Genomic DNA, 22,897 nt, shown 5'->3' on the forward strand with positions numbered 1-22,897 from the left:
TCTGGCAATTCCTGAGCTAAAAATTGAGCAATATTGCTTAGGCTTCTCGACTGCCGACGGAAAGTTTGTAAAACCTTCACAACGTCTTTCAACGTTTCATTACGTTGTCAATGGCCTCCAAGACATCCAAAATTTCTCCAGAGTTCATTGCATCCAGAGTAGTGTCTTCGCCCTCATCTGAATCTTCCTCACTTTCTACAAAAAATAGACTTGCCCCACAATCAAGTTCTGTTACCTCTGCTTCCGCTGCCTTTCTTTTCTTCTCCATCAAGCTAAGATTTAAGTTGTTACTGGACTGTGTTGATGTTGCGCCCAATTTCTGACAAACATTTTCTCTCACAGAAGAAAACGAAAGATTTTCGAAATTTTCTTCTTCGACAGCCCTTTTCACCAGTTTGCCAATTTTATTGGAAATTTCAAGACAATTTTTATCAAATGAGGATACAATATAGACAGCAGGAAATGGTTTTCCCTTGAAGGTAAAGACAAAAATTACGGAAAAACATAATTTATCATTTCATCACCACCTGCAATCGAACATACTTATCTCCAAATTTCGAAATTAATTATTCGATTTAATCGGAAACTTCCGTATGAAGAACTAACTTTTTCCAGGGGCAAGCTATAGTAAAAGTCATTTCTGTTCTGCAATCTCCATACAAAAGCAATACTAAATACCAGTTTTGGTTTGATTTGAACATCTCTATGACTTAATCGGAAATAATTAATTCCAAGTTTCAAATTTATTTATTCAAAATAATCGCAAAATTCCGTTTAAAAAAGTAATTTTTTTCCAGAGGCAAGCTATAGCCAAAATTCCTTCTGTTCTAGACTTTAAATAAACAGGGGATAGTGAATAATAAGTTTCGTTTGATTCGGAACATTTTTTGACCCCATGAAAAAGACCTATTTTAAAAATTGATTAATCTAATTAATCGGAAAATTACAAATGAAAACCTAACTTTTTCCAGGGGCACGCTATAACCAAAATTTTTTCTGTTCTAGACTCTACGTACACAAGGAATACTGCATACCAAGTCTGGTTCGAATCAGATCTTTTTTTGACCCCTTGAAACCTTTCCGGATCTATAGAGCCCTTCGATAAATCCTCGGGCGAGAAGAGTCGTTGCAAAAGGAAAGGCGCATACTTTGATGGGGTATCTTTTGGTTCAGAATTCAAATTAACATCCCCAACCTTGACTTCATCGCAGTCAGGTCAATGGTTTCCAGCATCAGCTTCTGGCAATTCCTGAGCTGAAAATTGAGCAATATTGCTTAGGCTTCTCGACTGCCGACGGAAAGTTTGTAACACCTTCACAACGTCTTTCAACGTTTCATTGTTACCTCTGGTTCCGCTGCCTTTCTTTTCTTCTCCATCAAGCTAAGATTTAAGTTGTTACTGGACTGGGTTGAAGTTGCGCCCAATTTCTGACAAACATTTTCTCTCACAGAAGAAAACGAAAGATTTTCCAAATTTTCTTTTTCGACAGCCCTTTTCACCCGTTTGCCAATTTTATTGGAAACTTTCAGACAATTTTTATCCAATGAGGATACAATATAGACAGCAGGAAATGGTTTTCCCTTGAAGGTTAAGGTAACCTCTTTCTTCTGCTTTATTTCCAGACGTTTCTATATCGGAAGTTTCTCTGGTCATGCAGGGTCGTCCACTTTTACCTCGAGATGTTCTTGAACAGCGGGGAATTAGAAATGAAAATTCCTAGTTCTGTTTAATTCCGCCAGTATCTCGTCACTTTTTTGCTGCAAAAGCGATGTTTTTGGAAGTTTGCTGACAGGAAAACAAAACATTTTAGACATCTTCGAAAATAATTGCAACTTTTATTCCAAATTTCATATTCTGCCGGAATTTTTATTTACATCAGTCTGCATATCGTACTACCTATGTAAAGACAAAAAGTACGGATAAAATTAATTTATCATTTCATCACCACCTGCAATCGAACATGATTATCTCCAAATTTCGAAATTAATTATTCGATTTAATCGGAAACTTCCGTATGAAGAACTAACTTTTTCCAGGGGCAAGCTATAGTAAAAGTCTTTTCTGTTCTGCAATCTCCATACAAAAGCGATACTGAATAGCAGTTTTGGTTTGATTTGAACATCTCTATGACTTAATTGGAAATAATTAATTCCATGTTTCAAATTTATTTATTCAAAATAATCGCAAAATTCGGTTTAAAAAAGTAATTTTTTTCCTGAGGCAAGCTATAGCCAAAATTCCTTCTGTTCTAGACTTTAAATAAACAGGGGATAGTGCATACTAAGTTTGGTTTGATTCGGAACATTTTTTGACCCCATGAGAAAGACCTATTTTTAAAATTGATTAATCGAATTAGTCGGAAAATTACAAATGAAAACATAACTTTTTCCAGGGGTAAGCTATAGCCAAAATTCTTTCTGTTCTAGACTCTACGTACACAAAGAATACTGCATACTAAGTCTGGTTCGAATCAGATCATTTTTTGACACCTTGAAAAATACCTATTTTTAAAATTAATTATTCGAATTAATCGGAAATTTTCAAATGAGAATCTAGCTGCTAAAGCTCACTGACTCCATAAATCAACACTAAAATACTTAATTGATTATCGTTACTTACTTAGCATTGAAAAACAATACCCAAATATTTAAAAAAACGAAAATCAATAACAGTATGAAGCTATCGAAATTTGAAAAAAAAAATTGAAAAAAAAATAAAAAATAAAAAATTTCATAGGTTCCGCAATCAATAAATAATCAATATAAAACTAAAACTTTCTGTCTCACTTGACGTAGTGGTTGAATCATCGAGTCTAGTTAAGTTGCTTTAGCAAACGGAAGGTTTGGGGTTCCTTCCTTAGTGACTCCAGTGAACGTCCCCCGATTTGATGAATTACTATAAAACTAAGTGAGATAAAAAAAAACCAAATTCACAATTCTTAAAAAGGATGATCCCTGCTGTGAGACTGTATATGGGACACACTGTGATGGGTATACAGTCAAAAACACTGAGATCGGTGGAAACACAGTGATTTGTGTTTTTTTTTCAATGATAGAACCTAAATTCACCATTACTATCTCTAATGCCCTTATAATCAGATGGATCTATAGCTATTTTATACTGTTCCTTAGTTTCTAAATGATGCTTTTTACTATCAATAGAATAATTAGTTACATTTTTAGTTTTACCTTCATATAAAACACTAGTATAATCTTCCAAATTAATTTGGTTTCTAATAGTAGCTTTAGTTATTGCTTTTAACTTCTTGTCTTCTTCACCTTTAACTGAGGTGTAACAATATGCTTTAGCTTTAAGGAAACAAGCTTCTATAATAGTATCATTAGGTATTTCATCTATCATCTTACCTAACTCATTATTATGTAATATACCACTTATTTTATCATTTCTTTCTCCATAGTACTATCCAATGGAACATTTATGTTTACAACTATACTATCAGTATCTGTATAATGATAACTGCAATCTAACTCCTTCTCAAAGTAATCATATATAGCTTTATACATAAATAGTTTAGCTTTCTCTAATATAGCAATTCCAATATAATTAAACTTATCTAACTTAACATTACTTCTTGTTTTATGTATTGCCACTAGGTCATCATCAAACTCTACAGCATATTTAAAACTAACATTCTTTACTAATTTAATATATCTATCTGTATCATTAGCTAACTCTACATCTTGTCTATTATGTACATTCTCTATTGTTTTTCCATAGAAGGCATTATCCATTAACTTAAAGAATACATCACCAAGTTTATCTCCAACAGCTTTAGCTTCTTTTCTTTTCTTAAAATTAAACTCAAAATAAGGTTTTAACCACTCACTTTTACTCTACCCTAACTTTTGCTTAATTACAATTTTTTTCAATCTTAAACCATTACTTATATACCAATCTAACATCTCTCCATCTATTACTTAATCAACCTTAGGTGTTAACTTTAACATCAACTTCTCATTAGATTTATATCCTCTCTTCTTATTTTCATTTTGATAATCTGTGAACTGATCAATGTTTGTTTTCGTCTTTTTAGGAAAGAATGGATATTTCTTTGTTTTCTGTTTCAACTCATCAATATACTTTATATCAATGGTATAGATATATCCAGTATTAGAGCTAGATCTAGTATATACTGGATCCTCACATACTTTGATTTCTCCAGTAGGTAAAGCTTGCACCATAGCAGAAGTATACAATGAGTTGAGGTCTAAATACTTTAAATAACTCTCTTCCCCAGTATACTCAGGATCTATTTGTTTATTCTTACATTTTACATGACAATTACCTAATACTGATGTAACACGCCTCTAATAACTTGTTGTAATGTATCATAAATATTAACTGTATTTTCTTTGTAATATTTAAGTCTAATGTAAGTATATTTTAATCCACACAACCATGTTAACCCAGGAGTGGAATATGTATAACAAGGATCTATTTCACAATATTCTAAGCATTTATCTCTAAACTTTTCAAATACATCTACCGATAATAATACATCAGTTTCAAGATATAATATAAAATAATCCTTTATGGCCTCACATTCAGTATTATTTCAACAATCTATTGCTTGCTTATATTCCTTATCTGTAATACCACTTTGTTTCAACTTAGGATAAAAAGCTTCTTTAGGTGGTAGTTCTGTATTATTAAGTTTATCCATACTATCAAACCACTCATAAAGGAATATACCTTTAGTCTCTCTAATTTGATATTGTTTAATGTTACACATTATCTATCACTCAGTGTTTTACTTATAGCATCTAAGCTAATTCGATGGAAGAACCTAAACATATCTAGTGCCTTGGCATTTCCCATGTCAATACATATATAATTCTCATCAGTTTTAGTTAATACTTTAAGTCTATTCTCTTTTGCTAGTTTAGTTGTAAAAGAGTGGTTATCATAATTAGTAGAATTAAATGCATCCATTGGTGCGTGAAACTATTCATAGCGTGAAGGTTACACTTATTGTGAGCTTATCCTCTAAATTTACCTTTAGTTGATCATGATCTCTAACAATATCGGTGAAGCCGCTTCGCGGGTCTTCACCCATTTCCTCATTACAATAATAACACATATTAGTAAGTGGAGTCATACTATCTTCTTTCAATGGAATATTTCACTAAACATCTCTTTAAATAATTTAATATAATAACTCATCCTACTTATAAACCAATCATCTACACCCTCACCACAATAACTTTCATACTTCACTGTAGTCACTTTTTATATATAACCCACAAGCAATAGGTAAGTGCTTCCCATCTTTTATTTACATTCAAAATCATAAAACATAGCAAATGGTACTCTGTTCTTATAATGGAACTTATCAAACTTAAGATAGTCATTATTATGGAATGTTCTTCTTCCAGTATTTTTACACATCTCTAAATGTTTAGTTATTGCATCTTCAATTTGAAATGAGACACAACATTTTAGACATGGATAACACTTATGTTTATGTGATTTTCTTAATAAGGATGATACATCTTTACATAGTAGATAATGATTTTCCCAATATAATATATTACCCCCTTTAGGATCATTATGATTGATTAATACAGGATTAATAGTCTTTTTTAGACTGAATAAATTGAATAATAATTTATCTTTATTCATCTCTTGTAATTTCTGTATATATAATATCCGTAGGGAGGTGGAATCTTTGGTAGTTTTATCTCATTAATAATAGTTTATTATAATTACTAACATTATTGGAATGATCGTTAGCAGGATGTAGATAAGCAGTTAAACACCAGAGTAAACATTTGCTATCAGTATTAAGTATATTAAATATATATCTAGATGCGAATGGTACCTTAGTAGTACACCCACCACTAGGATAAAACCTGTGTATAGACATTGTTCTTCTGACAAATCTTTGCATACTCAATCCAGATTGATTCTTTTCTTGTTCTTGCATTCTAGTCTCCAGTTCACCTTTCAACATATCCAAGTCATAAGGTCCATTATATTTTCTAGTCATTAGTCAAACTGTGAATTCACTTTCTTCTAACTTATCATCTGTAGGTTTTGTATACCGTACTACATCAAAGGTGTTAAATTTAATATGCGGATGTGTGTTGTGCAATGCCCCCAATGCTTCCAAGAATCTGCAATCCTAATATTCAGTACTCGATACTATTATTTTATTATGCTTCATGTTATGATCTAATCCTAACTGATTAATTTCATCTCTCCACTTCTCTTCAACAAGTTTTTTCTCTTCAATATTTTCTTCTTTAATATTTTTATGTTGTTCTGATTCAATGTGTTTCTTTTTATTGTCATATCTAGTCTTACATATATCAGAAAAACTTGTTCTATCTTTAGTTATATTATTTCCAGTGAAACTGCTTTGCAGATCCTTATCTTTACCCACAACATTATCCAGATGTGTCTTTGTTTTAAAATGTTTTTCCACACTATATTGAGTTAGGGAAGTCTTGCATGTTACACAATCAAATTTATCACCATTCTTTATTACTTCCCCCTTATTAAGTCTTACATTATTCTTATGCTTTAATGTTGTCACATGTTTTTTACAAGCAAAATTATTATCGAGATACACGCCACAACTATCAAATTACTCTATTCCTTCTCGTTGTGAATACTGCTTATCCAACTTTTGTTCGATATCTTTATTAGTAATTTTCTTCCCACTCTCATTAGCATCCTCAATGATTTTATTTCTGTTATATAGTCGCTCATTCTTTTTATGTTTGAGCTCATTCTTTTTATAGTAGATGGAATGTGTCTACCATAAATATTGTGAGTTAACTCTTCATTACATTCTTCACATCTAATCTTAATAGAATTAGTTTTAGGCTTCTGAGAATAGACATCTTTAACGAATGTATCTGAATCTGAATCTGAATCTTTATCTCGATCTCTAGATGATTCTCTATCTCTAGATGATTCTCGATCTTCATCTTTTAAGTATTTAGCTTCTGCTTTTAGCAAAGACTCACGCATATTCTTTTCCGGATGTTTAGTTTTTGCTTCCTGTTCATCAAATGACTTCTTTAAATCTTCATTTATTTGATTAAACCTTCTGGTTGATTCTAAAGGATCTTCTTCTGCCTCCCTCTTTTGTTCTTCTTTATCCACTGGTTTGTTTTCTACTTTTCTGTTGTTTTTATTTAACAACATGTGAATTGCCATATCGGAAGAACTTGATTGCCCACTTGAAGATTGAGCTTGACCACTTCCAAAGTGAACTTGTTCGCCTCCAGATTGCACTTGTCCATGAGATTGAGCTCGCTCACTTCCAGAGTGGAATTGTTCATTTGCAGATAGAGGTTGTTTGCTTCTAGAATCAATGATTCCGTTGTTTTCTAGGGGAGTCATTTTTATAGGGAAAATATGAAATAATATTATTCATATACCTTTTCAACACTATAGAAATGATTGTTACTAAATGTGATAAGTGTAAGAATTAGGCTTGGTGCTGGAGTTGTGATGAGTGTCAGAGTAACTCTCATGTTTTGTATGTGATAAGGTTATAACCTATAGAGAAAGACACTCCCTTATGTCATTTACTTATAGAAGAAGCGTCTAAGTCTATTTCCAAGTCTATCAGGGAACCTGCTTCGCAGATGACTATATCTAAGTCAAGTTTTCTCCCATTTAAAATGCTTCTCGTCTTCCCGCTACTTATTATGTTATTTATTATTTGAATTGCTTATTGGAATTATGATCATTATTCCGATATAAGGCAAAGATTTAAAGTGTACAAGAATGTTGTTCCCGAACCATTTGAAAAGCAAAAACAAAACTTTATTATTTTTGGACCATCTAACTCCGGCAAAACATCATTCATAAAAGAGTATTGTAGTTTATATGAAACAGTTAATGTATTCTGTGTTGATACCAGAGAGTGGAAAGGATATAATTTAATAAGCGTCAAGGAATTAGATTTATTGAAAAGTGTAGAAGACTTTGCTAGTAGTCTTGTTATATTTGATGATATGGGGGATAACATTAAAATGCCTGTGGTAGATAATTTTATTATCGGGAAGACATAACAATAATAATATAATATCTGTAGGTCATACTGTAAAAGATTTAAATGTAAAGACAGGAGAGAATTCCTCTCCATATTAATTGCTTTAAAAAGCTCACATCTATCTATTCTTTGAAAGAGTACAAGAGAAGTTTAAAATTGATTGTAATCTACATAGATTTAATCATTTTAAATATAGTATAGTAGGTTATAATATTGTTGATGATTATTATTTTGTATTAGATAAAGATAAAAGTCTTGTTTATGATTCTAGAATTGATTATATTGACATTAAGAAATATATTGATTATACTTCGCTTAGTGATAGGGAATATGATATATTAAGTAGATATTTATTAGATAGAATGATAGAAACAACACATATTAAACCAGAAGAGATAATCTTTTACTTTGAAGAATATTTAATGTTTAAGTGAATAGATATTCCATTTGATTTTTATAAATCATATAAGAAAGTAATAGGTGTACTTAAGGAGATACATGTTGCATATTATGCTGTATTTGGTGTTATTGGTGGATTAGGATTTGGATATAACTTCATTCAAAAATATACCTATGTCTATAATAACAATAATAATCTTGATATTCTAAGTTTATTGTACATAAAAAAGGGCAAGTTTGATTTAGAAAATGGAAAGAAGATATCAGTAGGCCTTGGCTTATTTAGTGGGAGAAATGAAGGAAGTGAAACAGTAGATGTATTATCTATATTGGGCATTTTTCTTGTAAGTTTTTGTGCAACCCATGTTGAAATTAATCGTCCCATTAAAAATGACATTGATGTGTGTAGAATGCAATAATGAAAAGGATAATGATGATGATGATTCCGAAAAAGAACTAATGATTCATTATAATAAGTTCAAATTAAATTTTTTAATAGATGTAACAAATGTTTCAAAAACTATATAGTGGTTACCATTTTAACGATAAATGTAGAAATAGACGTACAGGCATCATATTACCAGTACATAGTTATATTGATTATACTTGTATTAATAATAGTGTTAAGGATGATAAAGATGATGATAGTGATTTAAATATATGATAGTGATGATGATAGTGACTTTAAATGAACTGAAAGATACTGTTAAGGAAGTTTTAAAGGATTATATTTGAAGTGATTCAAAACTAGAGATCATTAATGAATTAAAACTAGAGATTAAAAGTGAAATAAAAAAGAACTTAAAAATGAAATAGAAGGAGGAGCTATAAATAATTTAAAGACTGATGATAAAACTAAGAATCCATCCAAAGAAATTAAATCAACTAGGACTTGTTGTTTATGCAAAAGTGAAAAGAATGAAGATTGTTTTTATAAGACTGGGTGTTTATGTAAAGATTGTTCCTCTGAAAAGGTTACTTGTCCATTTTGCATATAATACATCTACTGTTTCATCTCTTTCATTTCTCCCACTAAATAAGCCAAGGCCTACTGATATCTTTTTTCCATTATTTAATTCAAACTTTCCCTTTTTCAGGTGCAATAAAATTACATTATTAATATTATTAATGTTGTTATAGACATTGGTATATTTTTGAATGAAGGTATATCCAATTCCTAATACACCAATAACACCAAATATAGCATAATAAGCACCATGTATCTCCTTAAATATACCTATTACTTTCCTATATGAGTTATAAAAATCAAATGGAATATCTATTCCTCTAAATTTTAAATAATCTTCAAATTAAAACATTATCTCTTTTGGTTTAACATGTGTTATTTCTATCATCCTATCTAATAAATATCTACTTATTATATCATATTCCCTATCATTAAACGAAGTATTATCAATATATTTCTCAATGTCAATATCACCAATTCTAGAATCATAAAAAAAAAATTTTTATCTTTATCTAATACAAAATAATAATCATCAACAATATTATAACTTACTATGCCATATTTAAAATGTTTAAATCTATGTAGATTAAAAAAAAATTTTAAACTTCCCTTGTACTCCTTCAAAGAATAGATGTGAACTATTTAAAGTATTGAATACGGAGGGGGAGTTCTCTCTTGCCATTACATTAAATTTTGTTACAGTTTCACCTACAGATATTATATTGATATTGTTATGTCTTCCCGAAGAGTAGAAATTATCTACCACAGGCATTCTTATGTTATCCCCCATATCATCAAATATAACAAGACTACTAGCAAAGTCTTCTACATTTTTCAATAAATCTAATTCATTGACGCTAAATGTATTATATACTTTCCACTCTCTGGTATCAACACAGAATACATTAACTGTTTCATATAAGCTGCAATACTCTTTTATGAATGATGTCTTGCCGGAGATAGCTGGTCTATAAATAAAAAAGTTTTGTTTTTGCATTTCAAATGGTTCGGGAACAACATTGTTATACTCCTTAAATCTTCTCCTTATATCAGAATATTGATCATAGTTCCAATAAGCAATTAAAAAATTAACAACATAATAAGTAGCGGGAAGACGAGAAGCATTTTAAATGGGAGAAAACTTGACTTAGATACAGTCAACTGCAAAGCAGGTTCCCTGATAGACTTGGACATAGACTTAGACGTAGGCTTAGACATATACATAAACTTAGACTTTAGACTCAGACTTAGACTTAGACCTAAATAAATAATATGGATAAATATATATCGAAGATATAAGCTTACTCTATAAGTAAATGTTTAGTTATGGCTGAAATTCGAAATAATATTTGCTTGGATATTCTATAAATCTTCCCTTAGTATTTCCAAATCTAATTCTATTGAGATACAAAGATATCCCACAAGTGTAATGTTTAAATCTGATGTAAGATATGTGTTTAGTTACTTTGCACTTTCTACATACTAGATACTGATTAGGATCATTAAAGTGTACAGACATGTGGGAGTGTCTTTCTCTATAGGTTATAATCTTATCACATACAAAAGATGAGAGTTGTTTACTCTGACACTCATCACAACTCCAAGACCAAGCCTTATCCTTACACTGATCACATTTAGTAACAATCATTTTTATAGTATAGAAAAGGTATGTAAAGAATATTATTTCAAATTTTCCCTATGAAAATGACTCATCTAGAAAACAACGGAATCATTGATTCCAGTAGTAAACAACCCCTATCTGCAAATTAACAAGTCCACTCTGGAAGTGAGCGTGCTCAATCTCATGAACAAGTGCAATCTGGAAATGAAGAATTTCACTTTGGAAGTGGTCAAGCTCAATCTTCAAGTGGTAATCCAGTTCTTCCGATATGGCAATCCAAATGTTTTTAAATAAAAACAAAAGAAAGGTATAAAACAAACCAGTGGATAAAGAAAAGCAAAAGAGGGAAGCAGAAGAAGATCCTTTAGAATCAATCAGAAGGTTTAATCAAATAAGTGAAAAGATAAAGAAGTCATTTGATGAACAGGAAGCCAAAACTAATAATCGGGAAAAGAACATGCGTGATTCTTTGCTAAAAGCAGAAGCTAAATACTGAAAAGATGAAGATCGAGAATCATCTAGAGATAGAGAATCATCTAGAGATCGAGATAAAGGTTCAGATTCAGATTCAGATTCATCTGATGAAGATGTATATTCTAAGAAGCCTAAAACAAATTCTATTAAGATTAGATGTGAAGAATGTAATGAAGAGTAAACTCAAAAGAATTATGGTAGACACATTCAATCACTTAAATATAAAAAGAATGAGAGACTATATAACAGATGTAAAACTATTGAGGATGCTAATGAGAGTGGGAAGAAAATTACTAATAATATATCGAACAAAAGTTGGATACGCAGTATTCACAACTAGAAGGAATAAAGTATTCTGATAGGTGTGGCATGTATCTTGATAATAATACTGCTTATAATAAACAGGTGACAACATTAAAGCATAAGATTAATGTAAGGCTAAATAAGGGGGAGGTAATAAAGAATGGAGATGAACTTGATTGTGTAACATGCGAGACTTCTCTAAGTCAATATAGTGTGGAACAACATTTTAAAACAAAGACACATCTGGATAAAGTTGTGGGTAAAGATAAGGATCTGCAAAGCAGTTTCACTGGAAATAATATAACTAAAGATTGAATGGGTTTTTGTGATATATGTAACACTAGATATGACAATAAAAAGAAACACATTGAATCAGAACAACATAATGAAAATATTAAAGAGAAAAAAATTGTTGATGAAAAGTAAAGAGATAAAGTTAATGAGTAAGGATTAGATCATAACATGAAGCATAGTCAAACAATAGTATCAAGTACTGATTATGAGAATCCCAGATTCGTGGAAGCATTGGGGGCATTGGACAACATACATCCCCATATTAAATTTAACACCTTTGATGTAGTACTGTATACAAAACCTACAGATGATAAGTAAGAAGAAAATGAATTCACATTTAGGCTAATGACTAGACAATATAATGGACCTAATGACTTGGATATGTTGAACGGTGAAATGGAGACTAGAATGCAAGAACAAGAAATTAATCAATCTGGATGGAGTACGCAAAGATTTATAAGAAGAACAATGTATATACACAGGTTTTATCCTAATGGTGGGTGTACTACTAAGGTACCATTCGCATCTAGATATATATTTTATATACCTAATGCTGATAGCAAATATTTATTCTGGTGTTTAATTGCTTATCTACATCCTGCTGAAGATCATCCCAATAGAATTAGTAATTATAATAAACTAGAGTATATTATTGAGATAAAACTACCAAAGATTCCACCTCCATACGGATATAAAGATTTACAGAAAATACAAGAGATGAATAAAGATAAAGTATTATTCAATGTATTTAATCTAAATAAAAATAAGACTATTAATCCTGTGTTAATCAATCATAATGATCCTAAAGGTTGTAATATATTATATTGGGAAAATCATTATCTACTATGTAAAGATGTATCATTCTTATAAAGAAAATCGCATAAACATAAGTGTTATCCATGTCTAAAATGTTGTGTCTCATTTCAAACTGAAGATGCAATAAATAAACATTTCGAGATGTGTAATAATACTGGAAGAAGAACATTCCATTATAATGACTATCTTAAGTTTGATAAGTTCCATTATAAGAACAGAGTACCATTTGCTATGTTTTAGGATTTTGAATGTATATTAAAAGATGGGAAACATTTACCTATTGCTTGTGGGTTATATATAAAAAGTGACTACACTGAAGTAGGAAAGTTATGTGGTGAGGGTGTAGTTGTTTGGTTTATAAGTAGGTTTGTTTATTATAATAAATTATTTAAAGAGATGTTTAGTATAAATATTCCATTGAAAGAAGACAGTATTAATCCACTTAGTAATATGTATTATTATTGTAATGAGGAAATGGGTGAAGACCCGCGAAGCGGCTTCACCGATACTGTTAGAGATCATGATCACCCAAATGGTAAATTTAGACGATAAGCTCAAAATAATTGTGATCTTCAAGCTAAGAATAATTTTGTACCAATGTATTTTTTAATTCTACTAATTATGATAACCACTTATTTGTAACTGAACTTGCAAGAAAGATTAGACTTAAAGTATTAACTAAAACTGATGAGAATTATATATGTATTGTTATGGGACATGCCAGGGCACTAGATATGTTTAGTTTCTTCCATCCACTTAGCTTAGATGCTATAAGTAAAACATTGAGTGATAGAGAATGTGTAATATTAAACAAATTCAAGTTAGAGAGACGTAAAGGTATATTCCCTTATGAGTGGTTTGATAGTATGGATAAACTTAATAATACAGAACTACAACCTAAAGAAGCATTCTATTCTAAGTTCAAACAAAGTGGTATTACAGATAAGGAATGTAAGCAAGCAATAGGTTTTTGGAGTAATGCTGGATGTGAGGCCATAAAGGATTATTTTATATTATATCTTGAAACTGATGTATTATTATCGGTAGATGTATTTGAAAAGTTTAGAGATAATTTTTTAGAATGTTATGAAATAGATCCTTGCTATACATATTCCACTCCTGGATTGACATGGTTGTGTGGATTAAAATATAATAACGTTAGACTTAAATATTACAAAGAAAGTACAATTAATATTTCTGATACAATACAACATGGTATTAGAGGCGTGTTAGCTTCAGTATTAGGTAATTGTTATGTAAATTGTAAGAATAAACAATTAGAACCTGAGTATACAGGGAAAGAGAATTATTTAAAGTATTTAGACCTCAACTCATTGTATTCTTCTGCTATGGTGCAAGCTTTACCTACTGGAGAAATCAAAGTATGTCATGATCCAGTATATACTAGATCTAGCTCTAATACTGGATATATCTATAACATTGATATAAAGTATATTGATGAGTTGAAACAGAAAACAAAGTAATATCCATTCTTTCCTAAAAAGACGAAAACAAACATTGATCAGTTCACAGATTATCAAAATGAAAATAAGAAGAGAGGATATAAATCTAATGAGAATTTGATGTTAAAGTTAACACATAAGGTAGATTATGTAATAGATGGAGAGATGTTAGATTGGTATTTAAGTAATGGTTTAAGATTGGAAAAAATTAAAATTAAGCAAATGTTAGGGTACAGTAAAAGTGAGTGGCTAAAGCCTTATATTGAGTTTAATTTTCAGAAAAGAAAAGAAGCTAAAGCTAAGGGAGATAAATTTGGTGATGTTATTTTTTAAGTTAATGGATAATGCCTTCTACGGAAAAACAATAGAGAATGTATATAATAGACAAGATGAAGAGTTAGTTAATGATGCAGATAGATATATTAAATTAGTAAAGAATGTTAGTTTTAAATATGCTGTAGAGTTTGATGATGAACTAGTGGCAATACATAAAACAAGAAGTAATGTTAAGTTAGATAAATTTATTTATATTGGATTTGCTATATTAGAGAAAGCTAAACTATTTATGTATAAAGCTATGTACGATTACTTTGAGAAGGAGTTAGTTTGTAGTTATCATTATACAGATACTGATAGTATATTTGTAAACATAATGTTTCATTGGATAGTGCTATAGAAAAAAATGAATAAGAATTGAATAAGAAGTGGTATATTACATAATAATGAGTTAGGTAAGATGAAAGATGAAATACCTAATGATACTAATATAGAAGCTTGTTTCCTTAAAGCTAAAGCATATTGTTAAACCTCAGTTAAAGAAGTAGAAAAGAAGTGAAAAGGAATAACTACAGCTCCTATTAGAAACCAAATTAATTTGGAAGATTCTACTAATCCTATATATGAAGGTAAAACTAAATATGTAACTAATTATACTATTGATAGTAAAAAGCATCATTTAGAAACTAAGGAGCAGTATAAGATAGCCATAGATTCATTTGATGATAAGGGCATTAGAGATAGTAACGGTGAAATTAGGTTCTATCAGTGAAAAAAAAACACTAATCACTGTGTATCCACCAATCTCATTGTTGTTGACTGTAAACTCATCACAATGTGTCCCAAATACAGTCTCACAGCAGAGAACATTCGTTTTATAACTGTGAATTTGGTTTTTTAATCTCACTTAGTTTTATAGTAATTCATCAAATCGGGGGACATTCACTGGAGTCAAAGAGGAAGGAACCACAAACCTTCCGTTAGCCAAAACAACCTAACTAAACTCGATGATTTAACCACTAGACAGAAAGTTTTAGTTTTATATTGATTGAATATTGATTGCTGAACAATTTTGTTTTCAACGATTTTTTTTTCAATTTTTATTCAAGTTTTCTTTTTATGTTCAAGTTTTTTCGCAAGTTGGTTTACGTGCTTTTTACACGGTCACTCTAGTTACACTAGTATCTGGGATACGCCCATCGGAGTAAGTGGGGCCAGAACCCGAACTATCCGTCTGATACTGGATAATTACCAGCTTAAATCTGTAATAGTGGATTGCACTAAGTGAGGCAGGAAATGATAGTTTTAATTAAATAAGAACGGGAATTGTATAAAGAACTACTTTAAGTCGACCGATATTGCACTGGTCGACCTTGGGTTTTAACTGATGCGTTTCTGCATATAGTGTAATTGTAAGTGTTAATGGTTGTCTTGCTTCAGTTGACAACGGTCGAAATTTTAAGCTCGAACCTGTTAATCAAATTTGAAAATCTTCAAATGTTGCTAAGAATGCCTGCCTTTGCTAAATCAACCAACAACATTGGGGAGCCCAAAATGATGAGGACAGAGTTGCTAGTTTTATCTTTTAAGGTTTCAAAGAACAAAAGAAGAACTTACATGACGAACTTTGCTGATATGTCGTTAAGTAATAGCCACAAAAATAAATTAGATTCTAATTTTGTTTTGGCGCTATCGTTATCTTATTGACTTATCAATCAGATGTCAGAAGTGAATTCTCCCACACACAGAAACCTGATTCGAACAACCATGGAGCTCCAACTAGTGAGCTTGATTGTATCTAGGTCACATGTAATTCTCAAGAAATGTTGATGAAATTAGAAAATCGTCCCTGGATTCGGAACTAGGATCTATTCACTTGACAGTCAAGTAAAAAAACTTTTTAAGGTAAATTTTGTATATTTCCAGTTCCAGTTTTAATTTCCAATTCAACTTTTTGGTTCTTTCTGGCCCTTGTTACCGACCTCGACAATGGTGTCCAGACCAACAAAAGTGAGCAATTGTAAGCTTGAACCTGTTAATCAAATTTGAAAATCTTCAAATGTTGCTAAGAAACTCGACCCCGGATCTGGACCTAGGATCCAGTAAAAAATTTTCAAAACTAGGATCCACTTGGCAATCCAGTAGAAAAGATTTTAAGGTAAATTTTGTATATTTCCAGTTCCAGTTTTAGTTTCTAGTACAACTTATTTAATTTTTCTGACCCTTGTTACCGACCTCGACAATGGTGTTCAGACCAACAAAAATGAAAAATTTTAACCTTGAACCTGTTATTCAAATTTGAAAATCTTCAAAGATTGCTAAGAATGCCTACCTTTGCCAAATCAACCAACAACATTGGGGAGCACAAAATGATGAGGGCGGAGTTCCTAGTTTTATCTTTTAAGGTTTCAAAGAACGAAAGAAGTACTTACATGACGAGCTTTGCTGATATTTCGCTAAATAATAGCCACAAAAATAAATTCGATTCTAATTTGTTTTGGCGCTATCGTTATCTTATTGACTTATCAATCAGATGTCAGAAGTAAATTCTCCCACCCACAGAAACCTGATTCGAACAACCATGCAGCTCCAACTACTGAGCTTGATTGTATTTAGGCCATATGTAATTCTCAAGAAATGTTGATGAAATTAGAAAATTATCCCCGGATTCGGAACTGGGATCTATTCACTTGACAATCCAGTAAAAAAAATTTTAAGATAAATTTTGTATATTTTTCCAATTCCAGTTTTAATTTCTGATTCAACTTATTGAATTTTTCTGACCCTTGTTATGGACCTCGACAATGGTGTCCAGACTACCTGAAAACGGACAAATTTGGGATCTACAGAATGCAAAATCAACTACTGCGTTGAATATGTCTTTTGTAGCCGATTGTTGCGCAGAGAAGAAAGAGGACAAGATCAACACCGATGATAAAAACTGGACATACAGCTCACCAATCGGTTTCATAGTATGTTCGATTATCAAAATTAGGAGGCTTATGATTACTTGGAATTTGATAGACACTCCGTACAAAGACATCAGATTGGCTATTCAAAATTGAATTTCTCCTAAATAGAGAGTAGTAACGGCAGAAAAGACTAAATTTCTGTCCGTAATACAAGATGTAGGGGAGTCACGCGACGATTTCCTAGCACTTCTCAGAGAAGAAGCTTGCTATTGTGACTTCAAAAAAAGAAACTGCAGCCCACCCAAAGAGGAGTTGGCAAAAAAAAGGATTATAACGGTTTTGGGGACCCCTCAAGCAAGAGTTTGACGGCACTAAAGCAAAACCAGCAATGTCGGTTACTGAAATGACCGAGAGCATACAGTTCAGATTGCAGTCGAAAGTTATTCCTCAGGAAATAGGCCTCTCATTGTGAAAGAAGAAGTTAGGTACAATTTCAAAAAGAACTTTCGAAAACCAAATGAAAAATTTACGGCTAATAAATGCAACAGTATGTGCACTAGATATGGAGGTACGCCCTACTCTAGAACACTCTGTCCGGCGCTAATTAGAAAATGCAACACCTTTGAAAAGATCGGACACTTCTCAAAAATGTGTAGAAAGAGTTGTTCAGTCGGATAAAGAATTTGGACTACTTGGTAGAGACCTTCTAATCAAGCATTTTTTGAACAACATCACAACCGAACACCTATCTGCTGTGAAGGCTTTAAAAGGTCACGTAAAGGTGACACCAGGATCACAGGCAGTTTTCTGCAAAGCCAGAAAAACATCTTCAATCAAGGTAACAGAGAAGCCGAAACAGATTGTCAGAGAGAGCATTTTTGAACCGGTACAGCCTGAAGGAGACACTAATGCATTTCCAGTGGCGTGGCAAAGAAGAGTGGAGAACTGAGAGTTTATGGACTTGAAAATGCGTTTCAACGGCAAGGTCATGGATGAGGACTATATAATACCACACATGAAGACGATCTTCCACAAGCTACATGGGGCCTACTATCAAATTGAACTTTACGAGGAGGCAAAAGACGTATGCACAATCAACACAGATCAGGGCCGTTCAAGATATGCCAACTAGCTCTGGGGTTGAAAAACTCTCTTTCAATCTACTAGAACTGCATTGGATCGACACTCAGGGGAATCAAAGGTGCTGTGATTGTTCAAGACGAGGCGTAGGACTATAGGTTGACCGAGGAAAAGTTCGACAAGACAATGCCTGCGGTCAAGAATCGACGAGAGAAAAATTTTACAATATATGAGAAAAAATCCATTTAAAAACCAGTCAATAGAGTTAGTTTTTTAGGATACTCCATTTCTAAGGAGGAATAGCACCAGATTCCAAACATGCTGACAAAGTAAAATCGTTTGTTTGGCTAGCGAATTTTTACTGAAGAATTATTCCTGATTTTGCAACGAAACTGCTGCCACTCAATGACATGAAAATAGCGATTTCTCATGGGGCAAAATGCAACAAAAAATCTTCGAAGATATAAAAAAGAATTATGTGCTAACGCCTTGGTACATCCATTCAGTTTCCAAAAAAGCTACCGTAACTACTGACGCCTCTGAAAAAGCAGTTGGAGGGGTTCCTTTGCAAGAACGACAACCAGTAATATATGTCTCGAGGAAGTTTAATTCAGCGCAGCAAAACTACTTAAACATAGAACTTCAAGCACTGGCGACTGTCTTGTTGGTCACAAGTTTGAAACAATTTCTTGTTCAAGCCACTGAGATATCTCTTTGAACCAGGCGAGCAGGCCCCAAAAACGGCACTAGGTAGATTCACAAGATGGGTTTTGACTTTGAATTGAAGTACATACCAAGAGAGCAGATACCCATGCAGACGCATTGAGCAAAATGGGTTTTAACAAAATCGAATCCGACAGCAATCGATTGTACTTCGCAGTCAATAACTTCTTCCCTCAGAGTGTTTTGGTGACCCGAGCAGAAATCAAAACTGATTTTGGAACAAACAGATTTTTCCAGGACAAGATGAAACGCATCAAAAGCGGGCATTGGGAACAATTTTCGGAAGCAGAGAAAGGATTAGAACAACAGAAAGATGGACTCAAAATACAGAATGTAATCATCCTCAGAGGTGTTAATCCTTTCATTCCAAACAAACTTCGAAATTTGGTTATGGCAAAAGCGCATTAGACACATCCTGGGAAAAATGCAACTTAGGTATCAGTCAGAATGATAACTTGGGGGCCTTTAATTACCCAGACGTTCAACAATTTGTTAGTAATTGTGAGAATTGTTAAAAAACAGGCCTATCCTGGGAAATACAGAATCTGTACCTGGCCAGAGGCCGGTGGCTGGGAACGCCTCCACATGTACTGTTTTTGTATTAAGAAACACTCAGAAACAGTCAGAATATACCGTTTTCAATTTTTCGCATGATTTAAAATACAAAAAAAACTTTGGTATCTAATAATGGTCTTGATATTGTAATTGGTGACTTTAAACAAGGTTGTGAGTCAATGAGATTTAAGAAAATTGAATCACCTGTCTATCATCCAATAGCTAACTGACCAGCTCAGAGAGGAGTTCAGACAGTGAAGCGGGTACTTCCATCGTGGAGTCACAATCCCAACGTGTCATTTGGGGCATTCCAGTAAAGGGCACTGATGACGACACATCGAAACACTTCAAAGACTAGGGGCAAACTCCAATTGAACTTCTATTGGGATGCAGAGTGAGACTACCAGTAATAGTACATTTTGACTTGTACGAACCCGTTCTTTTCAAGGCCAACGAAAAGACGAATACAGTTCGTGCGACTTTCATTATCAGGAAGTGCTTGAACACATCTTTCATACAGCCCGAAACCTCAACTAGGACTATTCTAGTGAGCGACAATCAAATTGCGAGACTAGACGAGAACAATGTGAAAACTGAACCACCTCTTGTGGAGACCATATCTCAAACAGAACTACAAATTCAGAATACAGATGTAAGACCTTCGCATCAAGACGAAGCTCTGCTGCAGAGCATGAGCAACCCGCGTAATAAGAGCCTTCGCGAACATCAACAAGCAACTGAAAACAATCTGACAGATTCGGTTAACCTATACCCACGAATTTGCTTAAAAGTGTAGGGAGGATGTAATGGATAGTTTCAAAGAAAAATCAAGAAACTTAGAAGTTTTAACTATTGATGTTTCAAAAAGCGAAAGAAGAACTTTTCGGACGAACATTGCTGCTATGTCGACAAGTAATGACCACAAGACTAAACTCGATTTTTTTTTGTTTTTGAGCTACCATTATCCTCTTGACCTATCAATCAGATGTCGGAAGTAAATGCTCTCATCCATAGAAACCTGATTCTACCACCAACCGAACTCCAACTAGTTAACTAGTATCTAGGTCATATGTGACTCTCATGCAATGTCGGTCATATGAACTCCAACTAGTGAACTTGATTGTGTCTAGGTCATATGTGACTCTCATGAAACTCTCAAGATAGAATATCACCTCCGGGATTCGGAACTACAATCTATTCACATGTCAATCATGTAAAATAAATTTGTTCAGCTAATCTTAAATTTCTCTGTATACTTTTGCATAGATAACGAGAATAAATACGAGCTAAATTTTGTATATTTTTAGTTCCAATTTGATTTTCTAATTCAACTTATTGAATTCTTTTGACCCGTGTTATCAACCACGACAAATGCAGTTTTAGTTTGTTCGTCTGAAAATCTTTTGCGCTTGGAGTATGTCTTTTTAACATATTTATACAGTTTATATGAAAGGAGACAATATAGACAGACAAAAATATTTGTCACTAAGAAATCCAATGAAATAATGTATAGTAAGTGCTGACACCGTTAAAACTATTTATTGAATGAACTGAGTAAGGACTAAAAACGATAATATACAAACACACTTATAGCACATTAAAAAGCTAATTGCGCTACATAAGAAAAAAATATTTTGTATGCTATTGCGCTACAATTTCACTCCCATAAATTTGTAACGATTTTTTTAGGATTGAGAGTTGCAATTACCAACTTCGGCGAGAAGCCAAATGTAGAAAGTCAAAGCGTGGCAGCTTCTGTTGGTGACGCTACAATAATAAACGTCAAGGCTCAAAAAACTGTGCGCTTGGGTGGCAAATTTGGCAAATGTGTGAACAATTATCCGATTTCACTCGGCTTCAATAGATCAGTTATGGATGAAGTACCCTACAGTCAAAGTTATTGCAACGAACTATGCTTAGTAAAACATGTGGCCGATGAGTGCTTGTGCGGTGAACAAAATTTTAGGTCTTCTGTATTTGATGATCCACGCTTAGAAAGTTTACCAAAATGTTCGATCTCAAATAATGAAGAAACAGATTGCCGTGAACGAATTTATAGAGCGTTCAAGGAAAAGGAGTTTTCGTGTCCTTGTGAGTTACCTTGCACTTCAGTGAAACATGACATTGACGCTTCTCGATCGACTTGGCCCTCCAAAGCATATAGTTCATACTTAGCAACCAACCTGATCAAAAACAGACGTCATAACGGCGATCTTCGATCCTTCTTGAAAGATCTATCCAATTGTTCTCAGTCACACATCCACCAGAGAATACGAGACAACTTTGCTCGCGTTGAGATATTCTTCCAATCTTCAATGAACAAGAAGATTACAGAGAAACCAGCCTATTCGTTTTCAGATCTACTCAGCGACTTTGGGGGAAATATCAGCCTGTGGCTGGGTTGGAGCATATTTGCTTTAATTGAAGTGCTGATATTTTTACTACGGTGTATTGAAGCCTTCTACACTTCTGTTAAACCATCCAGTCCCAGGAGTGCAACCCAAGTGACCTCCGATCAGACTGACCCACCGACAGAATCGGGCAGCAAGTCTAAACGCATCGTAGATAACGCTAAAGGCTAAATTTGTCTTAATGCTCTTGAGCTAACATTTACTTTGTCCGAAACTGATATTTTTTACTGAAGATCTGAAAAACTAAAATGTAAAAAAAACGTTTACTTTTTTGAAAAAAAAAAACACATTATACCACAATGATTACCGGAACTTCCAAGTATAAAATTTTCACTATCGGTACCCTCAAAACGCGAACCACAGTTCTGCTACCCAAATTTTGTCTGACAACACACTGCGCGACACAAACGGGTCCTGAAAACACTCGTGTGCAACCTAAGTTGTCTGATTCAAGCCAATTGATCTGGATGGCCTGTTAACCCAATGTGACTGACGAAAGTCAGTTTGATGGGGGGGGGGGATTGGTGTTCAAAACCTAAGTCCAAAAGAGTGTCTTCGGGCCCAAATTCT

General features: G+C 32.9%; 1 protein-coding gene across 1 annotated transcript in view; it reads left to right on the forward strand.

Moving 5' to 3' along the window:
• LOC142354356 (degenerin deg-1-like) overlaps positions 1-22,691 on the forward strand; it is an 89,299-nt gene extending 66,608 nt beyond the window's left edge. Inside the window, exon 2 of the mRNA XM_075406627.1 lies at positions 21,606-22,691. Within this exon, the coding sequence (XP_075262742.1) occupies positions 21,606-22,498 (893 nt within the window). The 3' untranslated portion in view covers positions 22,499-22,691. The remainder of the gene's footprint in view (positions 1-21,605) is intronic.
• Positions 22,692-22,897: the final 206 nt, after the last annotated feature.

This window comes from Convolutriloba macropyga, chromosome 15, assembly GCF_964194025.1.
Source record: "Convolutriloba macropyga chromosome 15, txConMacr16.3, whole genome shotgun sequence".
NCBI classification, from domain to species: Eukaryota; Metazoa; Xenacoelomorpha; order Acoela; family Convolutidae; genus Convolutriloba; species Convolutriloba macropyga.